This window comes from Canis lupus, chromosome 22 (genome assembly GCF_003254725.2).
Source record: "Canis lupus dingo isolate Sandy chromosome 22, ASM325472v2, whole genome shotgun sequence".
In the NCBI taxonomy this organism is placed as follows: Eukaryota; Metazoa; Chordata; class Mammalia; order Carnivora; family Canidae; genus Canis; species Canis lupus.
Window position 1 is genome coordinate 46,037,031 of NC_064264.1, and position 18,029 is coordinate 46,055,059.

An 18,029-nucleotide genomic window follows, 5' to 3' on the forward strand; every position below is an offset into this window, starting at 1 on the left:
CTGTGTGTGTGTGTGTGTGTGTGTGTGTGTGTGTCTGTCTGTCTCATGAATAAAAAAATCTTCAAAAAATAAAAATTAAGCAAGTACGTTCTTTTGCTTAACACATTCTCAAAATTTCTATACTTTTTCACTACATGCCTTAAACTGAGTAAAGAATGAGATCACTCCCTAAACCAAAAGAACACTTACTGGAACCCCTATTTTAAATTAGGAACAAATTGGGGTACCTGGGTGGCTGAGTTGGTAAAGCATCTGCCTTCAGCTTAGGTTATAATCTCAGAGTCCTGGGATAGAAATCCCACATGCGGAGGCTGCTCTGCAGGGAGCCTGTTTCTAACCTCTGCCTGCTGCTCTCTACCCCCACCTCCGCTTGTGCTCTATCAAATAAATAAAATCTTAAAAATTAATAAAAATAAAATTAGGGACAAATCAAAATCATTATCCAGTTATTGACTTCAACATCTTAAAATCAGTGACATAACCTGAAAAATCACTCAGAGCAGATGCAATGCTTTCCACTGATGTACTAACAACACATGGCTCTAGAGTACTATTTCTACTAACAGTGGACCTGGACGCAAGATCTTCCTATCACGAAGAGTATGACTGTATTTGGAATGATGTCTGGATAAAGATTTTTAAACACATAACAAGCCTAAAATAGACTTTCCAGGTGTTCAAGAGGCTGAAACATATCCCCATGTGATACAATCTATTAAAATGCAAATGCAAAAAAGAAATGAAAGGGAAATAATTCCAGAACAGAGAACTTGATTTTCTGATAGCTTTCCACTTAACCACAGTATTTAATAAACTCCCATTCAAAGTGTTCTTTGAAGCCTGTTGGTTTTTTTTTTTTTTCCTAGATGTTACAGAGTTTACACCTAAATGAGGGGGATATTTCTAAAAGAGTTATCCTGGGTACAAAGAATGAAAAGAACACTCAACAGATCATGGTTGATTTCATTAAAACTTTCTTAAGGGAAAAGTTGCCGTTGTTTATCTTCTATCCACCATCAAAGCATCTATAACATATTTCTAAAACCCCAAAGAGGGGCACCTGGTTGGCTCAGTGATTGAGCATTGCCTTTGGCTCAGGGTGTGATCCCAGGGTCTAGGGATTGAGTCCTTCATCCAGCTCCCCATGGGGAGCCTGCTTCTCCCTCTGCCTGTCTCTGCCTCTGTGTCTCTCATGAATAAATAAATAAAATCTTTAAAAAGTTAAAGCCTAAAGAGAAATATGTGTCAATACTTATTAAGGGCTGACTTCCTTCTTTTTGGATATACTTCCCGGAAATAATCTCTAGCACTCAGTGGTTCCTGATGGATCAGAAAAGCATTTGAGTATCAATCCTCAAGAGTCTGGTTAAAAGCTGGGCTGGATTTGCTACAAGCACAGGGGTTGTTATCTTAAATAAATCACATACATTTGTTTCTTAAATTCCTCTCTCTCTCCAACTAGTGTGATTTCATTTTGAAACAATTGGTCTTGAAGTTCCAGGAAAATAGTTTTTGGAAATTTTATGCAATCAAGGCCAATGACTTACGTAATTGATTATGGCCAAGAAATATACCACAAGACTGTGTGTGTAAGGGTGTGCTGTGTGTACATGTAAATCAAGATATCTGCTCTACTACAGTACTAAATCTTTGGTTCTGGGGATCCGCAGGTAGGTCAGCAATTTAACACCTGCCTTCGGCCCAGGGCGTGATCCTGGGGATCCAGGATTGAGTCCCACATCAGGTTCCCTGCATGGAGCCTGCTTCTCGCTTTGCCTGTGTCTCTGCCTCTCTCTCTGGATCTCTCATGAATAAATAAAAATAAATCTTTAATTCTACTTTCTATATAGAATCATCAAATACTGACACTCAATTTTTTGGGGGGTTGGGGGGTTGCTTGTTTTAGAAATAATCCACAATCTGCAAATAATCTAGGTTACAAAGGCCTTGAAAATATAACCTTTTTAAAGATTTTATTTATTCATGAGAGACACAGAGAGAGAGGCAGAGACACCACCAGCAGAGGGAGAAGCAGCCTCCCTGATGAAGGACTGGATGGATCTAGAATCACAACTGACGGAGCCAAAGGAAGATGTTTAACCACTGAACCACCCAGGTGCCCCCAGAATATGGACTTTTTGTCCCAATGCTAGGGAACACAACTTACAACCAGGAGAGGATCAGTAAATGTTTGAGTAGAGAAAAAGCCTCCCTAAGCCTCCCTTCTATTTACTAACTGTGAAACAGGAGGCCAGAGAAGGGTCTGGCACAGCTACTTCAAAGGTACATTCCAACAGAACGGGGTCTTTACCGTATCTCAACCTACAACTCAACCCTCTGTGAATAATTTAAAATGTCTACTGATGTTTTAAAATTAATTCTTCCTCTTTATCTCTTCAAGAACATGTAGCTTATAAAGTAAAACTATTGGGTAGAAACACTTGTCTTCAGTGCACAACCTCACCCCAAGGAAATATATTAGGTGTCTGGCAATTTCATTTCCATGACTGGAAGATAACAGGAGAAGTTGGAACCCTGCATAGTGTACTTCCATGAACCACAGGTTCCAAAGAAAACCATATATTACGGTTTTCGCTGCATGCCGTCAGACATGAAGCATAGTTCACCATAGTTCTGCATGCCGTCAGACCAGAAACATAGTTCACCATAAATAATTTACTACAAATTCTACTTTGGAAAAATCAATAAAGAAGGGTTCCAATTAATATAAACATTGAATGTAAAGATAAAAAGGCTCTAATTCTATTTCAACACTCTATAAAGTTGCAATGTTCTTAAAAGGTAGAGTACAGATAGATGCCAATAGACTCCTGAAACCATTCCTTCTTCTGTCCCAGGAACAAATACTAATCAGCTACAAAGTGTCCAGTTATGGGTTCAGAAGCTTTTGCAATAACATAATAGATAGACTCTATGAGGATGGAAAGCCCAAGGCTAAGAGAAGAGACTGGCAGTCAACACATTAATTGCCTAAATTAGAATTTAACCATAATTAGGACAAATACTATAAAGACATGATTTAAAACATAACCAAATTTTAAATTTTATGTTTAAATGTATGAAATAAAATGTCATGATATATTTAATTTATGGAATAAAATGCCATAGGCTCAACATTGTAAACATCTGAATTTTTCCCTATTTCCTTGATGTCAAAAAATAAATGCTTAAAGTAAAGGGAGCAGGGAAGAAATGATAACAGAAGACAAAGATTTCAGTTATAAAATGAATATCAAAGTTCACTCCATGGTGTCACAGGTGAGCTACCAAATCAAATTGTTGATGGCTAACAACTGACAGTATAGCAAAACCATATGGACCTTCGACCAGCAAATTTCTCTCCACTCCCAACTCATGTCAGAGGACTAGGCTTTATATATATTTATCAATATTTATTCATATTGAAACTGGCTCAGAAATACTATTCCAGTTTTCCTTGAAATGGTTGCACAAAAGTAATAAACTATGTCACAAAGAGCTACAAAGTTGAAGTAATCGTCTGTGTGATGGGATGGGGGGGCCCACAGGATGTTAAATAACAGTATTTGAATTACTATAAATCACACACCCTGTAAGGTAATGCCAAATTACTGTGCGTATGAACACAAGAAATTCAGATCCACTAGTGACGTCCTGAGTACCAAGTACTGCCTAGCCGCAAGTTGCCTGAAGCCTGAGACAACGCAAATATAAAATCAATGAAAACCAAGGAATCTGGGAGTATGAACATTGCAGCCAAAATTTTAGAGTGGAGAACTTATTAATATATATACACCTATACTAATATACACACATATTATCACCTAATATATACTCTACTAGGAAATAAAGCAACGCAGATAAAATGCCATACTTACGAATTCCTGAGAGATTACATGATTACCACTTTGAACAGGGCACAATCTTCCCAAATCTTATCTTTTTAATTTTATTGGACAACCGCAAACAGTGCTTTCTCTGTTACTAAGCTGTCAGTATTTCCATGTATAATTATTAGAAGAAAAAAAAAAACAGGAATAAAGAGTAATCAGAACATTCTAATAGACTAAGAATGTATAGCAAAATGGTGCAATATTTACCAGCTCTGGACAAGAGCTATAATAATCACCTTTGGACAGATTACTGACAAAATAACAATAGTAATCAAATATATGTCACTATGTAACTATTTAAACTCCTAAGAAAGGCTTTTATGATACTATTAGCAGCAAATGAACTACTCCCATAAAATATGACTTAATATCACCCTGATAAGAGTTTAAGTACATATAACCATTGTTATGTGAAAAAACATTATTTTTAATATGTGACAGCCCGACAGGATTTAATTACCACACCTACTTCAAAACTATTAGCTGTTTCATTCAAACCTGAAAAAACAATATTTATATGGGTATTGAGAATCATTATGATTGATGCAATCTTTTGTGTTATTCCCTTTATAGTCACTTGCATTTGTTATTATTAACAAGGAAGAAAGAAAGGAGAAATGTGTGTTTCTGTTTTGCAACAAAGCTTTTCTGATGATGACTAACCTCTTCCTTTGAACACAAAAAGCCTCTTTTAACCAATGTACATATAAATATGTTCTTCACAATGCACACCAAGCAAGGAAATAAGAAGGGGAAAAAAAAAATGCAAGCCTGTAGGACTTAAGCCAGAATTAAAGGCAACACAGGCAAGATGAGGACATGAAAGCTGTCAGGAGAGATGTTATTCTTACTCTCAATTTCTTACAACTCCTCTGCTCTCAAGGAAGAAAAGCCATAGTTTCTTTTAACCATATCCACAACAGATCTCACTTGAAAGGAAACACAGCCAGGGATTTGGCATGAATGGGCACATTACCAATTTTCCAGCATCACTACTGAATATTTATGTCGGTGACGAATGATGACACCAGTGAAATATTTTAACACGAAGCCTTGCCTTGTAAATCGTCTCGATGCTGTGTCAAAACAACACCTACCATAAATCAGAGCTCTGAGGACCAGTATTTCTTGTTCTAACATGCTACCTGCTCAGCAGAATCACTTGTGTGAACAGGCATAGATTAATGTGGGCTAAGCAGAGCCATCTTCCCTCCTAACTTATAGAGCTATAATTTAACAGGCCTATTATCGTCAAGGTAATTTTGACAGTGCTGAAATATTATACTTGTTAAAAATATGCTTTTAGCACTAACTCCAGTGGTCATTTGAACGGAATAAACAGAGAGGTATCCCTACAATTATCTTGCTTCCCTACCGATGTCTCTTTTCCAGCAAGGCACCAATCTGTTGACAACTGATTTTATGAACACTACGGCAAGACGATTTTTCTGGTAGTACAAGAAGCTAACCGTGGTGCTTTCGGCTCACTTTTCACTTGTCCCTGAGTTATTTATTAGCAACCTAACAGTGGATGCTAAGGAGTTCCTTTGCAGGTTCAAGAAAGTGAACAATTGTTCAAACCTCCACCACCCACCCCTCCCCAACGCTCAAACTCCTACTTATGCATCTCCAAAAATTCAGGATAGAATTGGAAAAGCCTAATTTCCCACTGAAATTAGAAAGCCTCATCCTTGGGACAAATCTAGATTTTTGATTAGGACAATACAAAAATGTGTCTCTCATTGTTCACTATGCCACGATTCACATTCCATACCTTACTGGGTACAAGCACGTTCCACTGGGAGGATAAAATTAACAAAAGCGACAGTTAGTACGTTTGCTTTTCTCCTTGTATAGTACTTAAGCCTAACTGAATCTTTCAGGAAAAAATGATATATACGTTGATACTTTCCTTATACCAGACGCATAAACAAGTGAACACACACGTCACTGCAGAAATATCAGTCATATGAAATGAACAGTGGCCACAACCCAGCATTAATTTTGCATTTCACTAAGAAAATAAACACCAACAGTAACTGACACCAGCAGGTTAATTTCTTAAAGCCAAATTAATAAACTGGAAGCAAACAGATTTAGTTATATGGAATCCATGACAGTCACTGCATTCAGCCAAGTGTTATGTCACCATTTCCAGAAATGAAGAAATAGGACAACTATCCACTCATCTTCTCTCCAAAACAAAGGGTGAAATCCTAGAGACTTTGTAAGAATAAAACATCTCTATGGACTCTACCGGCATGGGAAATACTGGTCATATATATTTCTCCCTAAACTCATGTTTGACTCAGGTCACAAGAGTGACCATATTCTACCCTTGGAATTAAAATATATGCAGCCAAGTTGTCAGCGGCTGCCTATTCCAGTTACTAGGTAAGAATGTGTCAAGTTAAAAAAATCCAAGTGAACTTGTTTGAGTTGCCAGACGTTCTGCGACAACACTCTTTGAGAAATTCGTTAATAAAGAGTTTAATATCTCAAACATAATAAATCACAAAGAGTTTTTAAATCTTTGTCAACACTACAAAATGCAAACTCAAGCTACAAAAAAAAAAAAAAAGGATTTTTTTTTCAGCTTTAAATCGGGGAAAAAAAAAATACAGGTTTATGCAATAAGGTGCGCGCTTACATTATCCCTGAAATAATGTAGATCATGCTGCCCTCTTGTGCCAGACATAAAAACTAAAACAAATTCAGCTCATCCAAGGAATATGGAAATAATCTCTTAATTTCTCAATGATTTCCTGTTGACCTGAGATTGATGTTATCTGTGAATTAAGATCTGATAGAACAGAGATGACAACAGAAAAATGTTGATCAGGGAAAAGGCACAGCCAAGGTGCAGCCCACAGCAAGGGGACACAGATCACGTCCACAAAGGCACTCTTGGACTCAAGGTGCAAGCAGAATGTGTGTGAAAGGCTGGAACAGCTGAAAACATGTGGCTCTTTAACACACACACAATACCATTACCAAAATCCACAGAGGAGGGAAGGCAAAAAGAAGAAAACTCACTTTTACCCTTCTGACACAACCCATTAGCTGATTCAAATTTTACCCCAAACAGTTTAAGATTAATTGGGTTATTAAAAATCAGTGGGTAATAAGATAGCTTATTTGCTTATGTAATGTACTAAGTAAACTTCAGGCAACCATACGTGGGTTCAAAATGGAGAAAAACATTAAGTCATGCAGCTTGGAGAGATGGAACTTTCTTAAAAAATCAGAGCTCTGGGGGAACCTGGGTGCCTCGGTGGTTAAGCATCTGCCTTAGGCTCGGGTCGTGATCCCGGGGTCCTGGGATCGAGTTCTACATGAAGCTCCCCAAAAGGGAATCTGCTTCTTCTCCCTCTGCCTGTGTCTCTGCCTCTTTCTGTGTGTCTCTCATAAATAAATAAATAAAATCTTTAAAAAAAAAAATCAGAGCTCTGAAGTGGTTAGACAGTCGTGGCTACCAAGCAGACACACAGACTATCCTTCTCCCTAAATCCAAGTCAACGAGGCTGGGATGTCAGTGGGGGGTGGAAACTGGTGTTTCGGGGCCCCTCAATGAAAGCATGGGTCTCTGCATAAGTTCAAAGCATATCAAAAAAAAAAAAAAAAAAAAAGCATCTCCATCCCCCTGATGAACAAAATGGGAAACAAAGGAGAAGGGAGACAGCACATCTGGGGTGGAAGCACCCATGAAGAAATGTAAAAAGACATTTCTACAATCAGCATCAAGGACTCTGAGCATATTTTGACACAGGTGGCAAGTGAAGCAGGCCACAAAAGGGAACTCTGGCAGGACATTTGCAAATCCATCTGAGGCTATGGGACGGGCAGTTCTAGGCATTACCTGGAACTGGCCAAAATACCTTCCTAGATCTTCTGTTTTCCAAACTCCAAGATGGTGTCAGGATTGTGAGCTCAAAGGAAGCCAACTGATTTCTCCCTGAGAGGGTGCTCTGAAGAACAAATTATTGAGAAGAGAAAGATCTACTTTGGGTCACTCTGCAGGCTGCTCAGAGGACACTGCTACTCAGGGAGCACACCACCACACCGGGCACCTTTATACATTTTGGGAAGATATTTAACAGAACTTAAAAATTGACATGTCTACCCCTCAACTTGAAAGAAATTGTGTTTTAAAAATACATACAAATCAATGATGTCTACCATGAAGCATAATTCATAGCTTTGGCTTGTTCTTCCCATTGCCTTCAATGGTACAAAAAAAATTTTTTAAGAGGTACAAAACTTTTAAACAAATGGTAAAATCTACCACTTAAAATGTTGTTAATTTTTTAAAAATTGTTTCAATCTACTACAAAAAACAGTTAATAACTCATGGCCCCTAAACATTCTGGGCAAACCAGGACTATCTGTGGAGTGTTTATTTGGGTTTCTGTTTTCTTGAAGGGATGAAGGCCAGCTAACAGATTTGGGACGGAAGAGACAAGATAAACACTAGTGTGCTGCTCTAAGATTAGTGACCTCGAACATTTAGACTGTGTCTCAAATCCTTGAATAATAAATAAATCAGCAAGTGGAGAGGCCTACAGGTCTTGAACAGGCGGAGTCTGGTTAACTGTGGCCAGGAGCATTCAGAGGCTGTGGTAACAGAAACACAGACCCACTTAATGTGCCAAACTTTACGACTGTAGCTTTCAAATTAATGGGCAGGGTGGAACGATGTGCTGGCTGTCAAATGTGTAAGGCCTCCAGTCCCGTTCTCACCACAGATGTGAAAAGACCACAGGCCCGTGGGGGGGCCTCTGGAGGTCACTATTCCTGTGCTCAGCATGGGGCTTGGGCCAAACAAATATGCTGAAAAAACTGCATAAAATCCATGCCTGACCAGTCTCCTTTAATCTTCACAACAGCCTAGTGAAGCAGGAAGGGCAGCTCTTATTTCCATTAACCAGGTGAGGACGGTCCAACCTACTACCGTTCCCTCACCAAGCCTAGGAATCCGTATGTGCTGACTGGGTGCCAAACACTGATCTACTCTATCCCCACAATGTCTTGCTAAGGAGGAGGACATAACATCCCCACTTCACAGGTAAGAACACTGAGGCACCTGAGTGTTACTATAACCATAACCAGCTATTACGATCAGTAGCTAATACCAGGTGTGAACCCAGACAGCTGGATCCACAGTCCACACTATGAACCATGACCACATCATGGTTTGCAATTCACCGGCTCAGCAGTATCAACATGCTATGTCCTGGGTCACATGGCTGGTGAAGAACCAGGGCAGGCCTACTCCTGTGCTCCCACAAGCCCACTTCCCTGACTGGACAAGTCCTGTCAATTCTCTCCTGCATAAACAAAGCCACCCTGGGCCTGAACTATAGGAACAAATCTTGATGGAACAACTCTTCTTCAGAAGCAAGAGAGGTCAAAGGCCTTGGGGTGGAGGAATCACTCAGACACCTCAAGGTGCACTCATGCCAAGGAAAGTATTACTGCAGATCTATTTGCTATGGGCCACAAAGCCTATAATATGTAACCAAAGGTCCACTTTAAAGCTAGAGCTTAAAGCCTTTATTGAAGAGAATGTTTACACTTGAATCTTGGGTTTTTGTTAATTTTTCATTATCATTTTAGGTAAACCAGCCAGGACAGGCATATGCTAGAGCTCCAGGATTCCAGAGAGAGTCCCTTGTGAGAGGACCCTTCATATTAAAGTATGACCTAGCTTCAGGGTCCATGATGCAGCCAATGTTCCAGCTGTACCCAATATAGGGTGTTTTGTATTTTGCCAAACAAATGCATTTCCTAAATCACAGTCTGCAAACTGAACACTCGTTTACACACACACACACACACACACACACACACACACACACACAGGAATAGAAGCTTGCATGCACCCCATATTCAGATTCTGTCTGGTAGAAGCAAACTGTGAGTGGTGCTTTTTGTATAAAATGAATCAAGACACACTGCGAGGTGTTCCTAGTGACTCCTGTTTTCAAATGCTGAAATTGAATCAGACACTATGTCAAGAAGACAGATTTACTGAGAAACTTGGTGTCTGACTTACCTATTGGGTTTGTATCAAAGAACAACACTGGAGCTCTCAAAATGGACTCAAACATTTTGTTGTGCAAAGTTTGTGAAGAATTAACAAGGACATAGAACATCAACAGAGATCTCGCGATACCAAAAAGAACAGTAGCCACCGTCAAACCTGAAATAAAAAAGCATCCCTCAGAGAACAACATCTCCTTTTTTTCAGCTGAAGCGTGTCAGGCAGTTTAGGAAGATATTATGTATCTGATTCCATAAAACACGAGGATTCTGTAAGAGTTCAATGCATTTGCAAGATCCACTTAAAAAGTAATATAATTTCTTTTTCTCTGATTAAATAGAACCTATATGAAAAAAATCAAGTGTAAACTACAATTTCATGCTAGGCTTTTCTAATTCATTGACAAGTTCTACTAAAAATTCAGAAGAAAAAGAATTAAAAAAAAATTGTTCATCTTCCCTTCTCCATTTACAGGTTTCATAATCTAAAACTGCAGTATGCTCTGACACCAACGTGTGAATTAACAGGGAACAGGGGAAATGATGTACCATTTCCTTGTAGAAAATGCTCAATTGGCTTTTAAAGAATATGAAAATACCACATTAAGTTGCAAATAGAAAAATCTCTCAACTGAATTGCAAAAAAATACAAATTATGTGTTAGCATCAAATAATCTCAGTGAGCAACTAATCGCTCATACCGAGTGTTTTATGTAAAAACACAAAGCATTTTTAAATGAACAAAATCACTTAAATAACAGATTTTATTAAGGACATAAATGAGTACCGATTATGCACGTAAAAATTAAAATCGCTTTCCTAACATCTCCTGAATTTCCAATGCTACACAGAATGTGGATAACTTCTGTGATAAATATGCCATCAAGTGCATTTTCTCCCCTTCAGATGACACATCACTGTTGTTTTAACTCTCAAAGCTGCTTTAAATGCCTGAACTCTGTCAACAGGCATTTCCCTGAGGACCCTCATCCTGCTTCAATGTGTAGCAAAACCACTCCGGGCTCCCTCCGGACCTCTCACATCCCAATGGTGTCGAAGGTAAATGGCTTCTGTGTTCAGGTTTCTAAGCAAATGATCAACGAAATAAATACCAAATTTCAGTGAGTAGGTTTTCAAAAAGATCACTCGCTCTATCTTTCGGAAAGCTTGTATGAGCATTTGCGGTGAAAATATTTAAAATTTTAGATGAGGATTTCCTTTTAAAAGTATGTAATATCACATATATTCTAAGCACTCTTGTGAAAACAGAGCACAGTGTTTAATATTAGTCTGGCAAGCCAAATGTTAAATTAATCACACAGTTGGGGACGCGATAACATTGTGATCTCAAGGTAAGAAAGAGAAGGAATCCTAATTCCCAGACACTGGATTTTTTCCCTGCTTAGCTTCTCTCTTAAGTAATTAGTGAAGCCCAAGAGATGAGCAGTATGGGGAAGGGAGCTTTGCATACCTGCGAGGAAATAATGCTTTTATTTGGGGGAACCTTGCTGCCAGAGGATTTCATCCAAGTTCAATAAAAGCCAGGGGTTTATTCAGACAGAATTGGAACAATCCGAATCACAGGGTGGGGATCCGTTTCTAATCCCCTTGCCCATCCAAATAATGATATAAGATTTAGCTAAAGCAACCTATTAGAATAGACAATAGCCACATATTTCCAGTGGCTGATTTTCTGAATGCTCAATCCTGGTTTAACTTCCAAAATCCAGTACAGAGCAAATTAAGAGTCTTCATTCAACCTCTTTCTTCTAGTAGATTTTAAAAATAATTATTCTAATTAATTCACAGAGTAAATGCGACTCAGACTCTTAATCTGTTAAGACATTACTGAATTACTCCTGGAAGCCCTAGTTACTCACACAGGCTCATTGTAAGCACCTCAGACTCCCGGATAATAAAACGAATGATTAAACTTTACCTGAATAAATTCCTAAGTACCAGGGAAGATCGAGCTTCTCAGTGACATTTTCTTTTCCATCTACCGTGACATTCAGGGCACTTTGTTCATTTGCCCTGTGGAAAAAGGGAGAAAAAAATATTAAACTATAGATGGAATTTAGAACAACAATAACAAAACAAAACAAAAAAAAAAAAAGCCTGAATTTGGGAGACATGACTAATGCCAGAAAAGGATTCCCAGCAACTAGGACACTTGGGTGGCTCAGTGGTTGAGCATCTGCCTTAGGCCCAGGTCGTGATCCCGGAGTCCTGGGATTGAATCCTGTATCGGACTTCCTGCAGGGAGCCTCCTTCTCCCTCTGCCTGTGTCTCTGCCTCTCTGTCTCTCATGAATAAATAAATAAAAATATTAATAAATTTAAAAAAGGATTCCCAGTGTCAAAGGGCCTGGGTACATCCACCTTATAAAAATTCAACTTTCAGTTCTCAAAACTGTGGAGTATCAGATGTGGGGACAGACCATGGAAAAGTTACACTCTACCAACAAGAACTTTTTCTTTCTCTTCCTGGAAACTAAGGGAAGATTAAGACAGGAGGCTAAAAAACTCGCCTCTGCCTGACTCCGTGGCAAAGAGAGGCTGCCTGCCAATTTTATGGCACCTTTCATCAGACGTAAAACCACTCACCAATAGGACAGCCACCAGTCCTGAAGAACATAGGCAACCTAGAACAGAGAAAAATCATCACACATCACTTGGCACGCCAACACTGTCACTCACCTAGGGGGATAGTCAAAAGGCTCTGGAAAATGCACACAGCTCTTCCAGCTCTGGTCTATAGCAAGCCCAACATCCCAGGTAACAACACGTCAAGTAAGTGCCTATTACATTTTAAAATCTTTAAAAGACATTTTTTTTTCTAGAAGCTCTCTGTAATATACAAGCAACAGCAGTAAACGTCAGTTACTTTGTTCCCCAAGATAGCACGTTTCCATGCAAATCCAAGTGGACTGCAAAATATGGTAATAATAGTGTAAATACATATAGTGTAAGCAGTACTGTAATCAAGCTGAGGCCACAAAACAAAATAAATGCCCTATTTACCTGAGATGCGATGTTTAGTAGAATAAGGAAAACGATGACAAACCAGTGAGCACCGGCTGTTAAGTAATTCCTATAGGCCTTAAAACCAACTTTTCCTTCTGAACGCCTCTCCTCTGACAAAGCAACCTGTGTATTCTCAATCTGAGAAGGGAAGGGAAGGGGGAGAAGTAATAAGAGGCAAATTTTATATAACATACCCCAAAATTTCAAAAGTTCAACACCAGGTTCTGTTGGCAAAGCCATGAGAAAACAAGTCTATCTAACTTGCACTGGTAGGAGTACAAAAACCTCTATCTCCTGTGGAGAATGGTGTAAAAATATCTAGCCAAATCATGTATGTATTCACCACTGGGTGAAGCTATCCCAGTTTTAGGAACTGATTAGCAAAAAGGAAACATTGATTGTACAAGGTTATTCACAACTGTTTGGCTTTGCTTAAACGAAAGTTTCTAGCACATGCACAATGTACCCAATTCACGAGAAGCTTTTTCCACAATAGAGAAAATGATATGGAGCTAATGTAGATTATTTGTGTCACGCAGTGACAGAAACAGGAAACATAACAGGAGCTCAAAACATAGGCCAAATATAGTAAACTGAGTAGAAATAAAGGTTCAGGATAGCGAGGGATAGCACGTGGTCTGAATCTTCTGGCTCCTGAATTCAGAAATTGATTTGCAAGTCTGGAATGTTGAGGAACTAATCTGAAGCCTTATCCAAATCATCCAGCCTTTCAGATTTGGATTGTGAGGGTTTGGATATTGAGGACTACCTGAGATGTAGAGCATTTCTGCACTTCTCTCAGGAGAACGTAGAACAAACTGATGTCCTTGGTATATACTGCCCTCCGCGATTTCAAAGATGGATAAGATGTGGTTCTTGGACTCAAAATGTGAGAAAGAAAGATGGGAACTAACTCTAAAGTGTCTGCTACCTGCCAGATCCTTCACATGTTCTACTTCTGTCCCATCAAAAACCATCTGACAATGGAACAAAATAATACCCATCAGTCATCTGCAGTGGCACAACATTCCGACCATATAAAAAAAAAAGTTAACTGATTTAACGTCAATCATTGCAGGACTCGGTGGGAGGGGTCTTTAATGTTTGGGGACACCTGGGTGGCTCAGCGGTTGAGCATCTGCCTTTGGCTCAGAGCGTGATCTTGGAATTCCGGGATCAAGTCCCACATTGGGCTCCCTGCATGGAGCCTGCTTGTCCCTCTGTGTCTCTGCCTCTCTCTCTGTGTCTCTCATGAATAAATAAATAAAATATTTTGATTGACCAATTTAATGTTTGGATGCAAAAAGGAAGCCTAGTACCACCAGGGCAAGGAAGATTTACCTATGGTAAATTCAAGAGTTCCATCAGCAGTATGAGATGCTGCTAGGAACTGTCAGCAGTATACCCACTCCTAAGCCCCATGAGATTTTCCATCCAGCACCCAAGGAGAGCCCTGATCAAGCTTGCTCCCTTCATTCTAATTCTACCAACTGCATGAAACAAGGCTGTGGAAACTTAGAATCAACTCTGAGAGAAATGGAGATGTCATGAGCGTCACAAAAGGAAGATGCATGAGGAAGAGAAGACAACCAGGGTTTGCAACAAGAGGAGAACTCACATCTTGTGCCTCAGGAGCGCTATCTTTCAGCGAGTGTCTTGAAGATTGCTGGGACCAAAGAGAAGACTCTGAGAAGCTCCGAGTCCTCAGGATGGGAGATCCTGGAGCTGGACTCTGGTCAGCCTCCTCATTTTCCTTCTTCAAAAGAGAGCCGAAATCTACCCCGGATTTCAGAAACTCTGTGTAGGTGCCCTTTTGCACCATTTTGCCCTAAAATAAAAAAAGAATAATTTGACAGTTCATTTGCATTTGATAACATGAATCTAATATGACACTAATCAAAAGAAAAAAGTTAACCAGTCTTAGATTATAATTTTCTTTAAAAAAATCTGCTCTGACGCCTGGAATTCTGGTTAATACATCTAGTTCAATTCAACTGGACACAGAATTGACTCTTCTGTTCTCTGCCAAATCCTGTGGTAATTGCTGCAGACATACCATAAAAATATGGAACTCTCACTAACTTCCAGGGCATTTAAAGAAGCAAAAGCACAAACGTTCCTAGCATTATCAGTACAGTCTATTTAGACAATATGGAAATTAAGGCACATGTCATGTATTTAAAAGAACAAAGTCAAACTGGGGAGGATACTCCAGGAAAGAGTGAAGCTTGACACAAATGTGGACACAAGCTCCTGTGCATGGGACAGTCACCAATCAAATCTCTGTTGATCATGGCCCTGTTATCACATGCTGAACCGGGACAAGACATGTAGGAGGTAGCCCTGGACACAGGGTCATTATTCTGAAACTGCCGACAAACTCAGAAAATTCTCAACTGAAAATTCAATAGTTTACCTGCTAAAGTCATTAACTTAGGTAGCCATTAGAATTGGGTGATTCTAATGCCTTCGTAGTCTACACAGGTCAATGAAACCTAAGGCAGAGTCAGTGCAATCAAATTCAAGAAAATAAAGGTTAAGAAGCACCACTCATAAACATCCAATTAGCCTTTCCCAAATCAAGCAACTCCTTAAGCTCTAGCTAATCAAATATTTTTCTTGGAACACACACAAAATTGTGTGTTCCTCCTTCCTCACAGAGTTACATAAAATAATGTGGTGTCTTCACAGTCTTCTCACCCCACAAAAGAACACTTGGCTAATCTACTCAGTGGTAAACAAAATATTAGGCAAAGGGCAGCTCTGGCGAAGGCAGGCAGCCCGGGCCCTACCTGGTACCCACCCCCTCATCCCATGCACTGTGGTAGGCTATAGAGAAAAATCCAACAAAGCTTGTGGGAACCATTCTGATACTACAGAATTAGAAAATTATTCACAGTATAGTGCGCCTGGTCAATTGGGGGGGGGGGCAAAATTCATATGCCTTATTTAATTAACTTAGCACATTCCACTTAGTACATATAAGAGGCAAAAAGAAACTAGTGGTCTAGAGACAGTAACTTCACTCAGCCACAAGGTACAGACAAAAGTGGACACAAGAGTAGCTATCCCCATGCCCCACACACACACCTCAGCTGCTAGAGAGGGACCACACACGGACAGTAGGGATGGGTTAACTCATCTAGGGAAGCTCACTGGGAGACAAACGCTAGCTCTGACAGTACTGAAATTGGGAGTCAGGTCCTCGGAAAAAGTAGTTAAGGGGACCCCATAAGATCCAGGACTGGCCAACCCACTGCTCAGTAGATTGTCATCCAGCCCATTGGCTTTATACTCCTAATCCTGCAAAAACCAAGGTTTTACCAGACTCGCTTCACTCCCTCTACACATGAAGTTAAGTGTTCTCAAGTCTGGGGACTCAGAGCTTCCTATTCCTAGAGGACAGGAGAAGAGCAGAGCTGTGAAACCGCTTCAAAAGAGCAGAGATTCTGCAGTCCTAGCGTCTTTCATAAGGCAGAACTTCATTTGATGAAGTGATGGTCTGAGCAAGGGCCTGCTAGAGCAGACCAAGATTAATGATTGAGGTGCTAAGGCTCAGAGCAAACACAAGCCATGACTGAAACATCAAACACCTACAAAAGTCTGGAAAAGTCTCATTTATCTCGAACCCTAAACCCGTGCTACGTGGGGGGTGGAATGGTGAGCCCCCAAAAACATACAATCAAGGCCCAAATGTGATACCTATGGATATGACTTAATTTAGAAATGGGATGTTTGTAGATGTGATCAAGCTGAAGACATACTGGAGTAGTAGGGTAGACCCCAAATCCACCAGGACTGCTGTCACCATGTGACAAGAGGTCCAGACCAAGATGCTGCAGCTGGAAGCCAAGAATGCCAGGACTGCGGGCAAACACCAGAAGCCAGAAGAGGCGATGAAGGATTCTCCCCAGGAGCCATCAGGGAGAGCATGACCCTACTAACACCTTGATTTTGGCCTGGTAGCCTTCAGAAGGTTGAAGAAGGGATCCCTGGGTGGCGCAGCGGTTTGGCACCTGCCTTTGGCCCAGGGCGCGATCCTGGAGACTCGGGATCGAATCCCACATCGGGCTTCCGGTGCATGGAGCCTGCTTCTCCCTCTGCCTATGTCTCTGCCTCTCTCTCTTTCTCTCTCTGTGACTATCATAAATAAATAAAAAAAAAATTTAAAAAAAAAAAAAAAAAAAAAAAAGAAGGTTGAAGAAGATAAGCTTCCACTGTTGAAGCCCCCAGTTTTGTGGTACTTTATTATGGCAGCTATAGAAACTGACACACTAGGCCTGAGCCCATAATACCATCTTCCAACATTCACAGAGACTTCTCATTTTTTCTGCTGTTGGGACACCTGGGTGGCTCATTCGGTTAAGCATCTGTCTTCAGCTCCGGATGTGATTCTCAGTTCCTAGGACTGAGTCCCATATCGGGCTCCCTACTGGGCAGAGGTCCTGCTTCTCCCTCTACCACTCCCTCTGCTTATGCTCCTGCTCTCTCTCCCTCTGACAAATAAAATCTTAATACTAATTGCTTCCACTGTTGGGCCTCCAACAAACATCAAGAGGGATCTTTTAAAACTGTGCATTAGAACATAACACTCTTCTGCTCTGGACTGTCCAATGGATTCCAACCCATTACTGGGCCAGCTAAGCACTGATCTAAATGCATCTTCCTCACATTTGCCCACTGACTCTACCTCAGATATACTGGCCCTCTGGCCATTCCAACATGTCGGATTAGCTCCTTCCTCGGGACCCCCATAAGGGGGACCACTTGCCTCTGCCTCCCTCCGCCTAGATGACTGGGTGGCCAACCCCTTCATGTCACTCAGGTCCCGACATACCACCTTCCCTGGGGAGGAGGTCATGCTATCAGCTGCTCCCCTCCTCAATCCCTCCGTTTACATCTACGCCCATAAGAATGCAAGCTGTAATGGCAGGGCCTGGTCTTACTGCTGCCCAGACTTTCACATGTACTGGGAATGCACAAAACACTCTGCTGGGAGACGAGGAACTGGCTATTCCCAGGAGCGCATGTCTCAACCAGGGGCACTCAGCGTTCCAACCATGCCTCT

The 18,029-nt window shown here is 40.5% G+C and overlaps 1 protein-coding gene across 1 annotated transcript in view; it reads right to left on the bottom strand.

The window, feature by feature from the left end:
• Positions 1–18,029, bottom strand: part of ABCC4 (ATP binding cassette subfamily C member 4) — a 247,566-nt gene that overhangs the window by 117,649 nt on the left and 111,888 nt on the right. Inside the window, 5 exon segments of the mRNA XM_025441091.3 lie at positions 9,949–10,095; positions 11,875–11,969; positions 12,542–12,579; positions 12,959–13,099; positions 14,580–14,789. Coding sequence (XP_025296876.3) covers positions 9,949–10,095; positions 11,875–11,969; positions 12,542–12,579; positions 12,959–13,099; positions 14,580–14,789 — 631 coding nt within the window.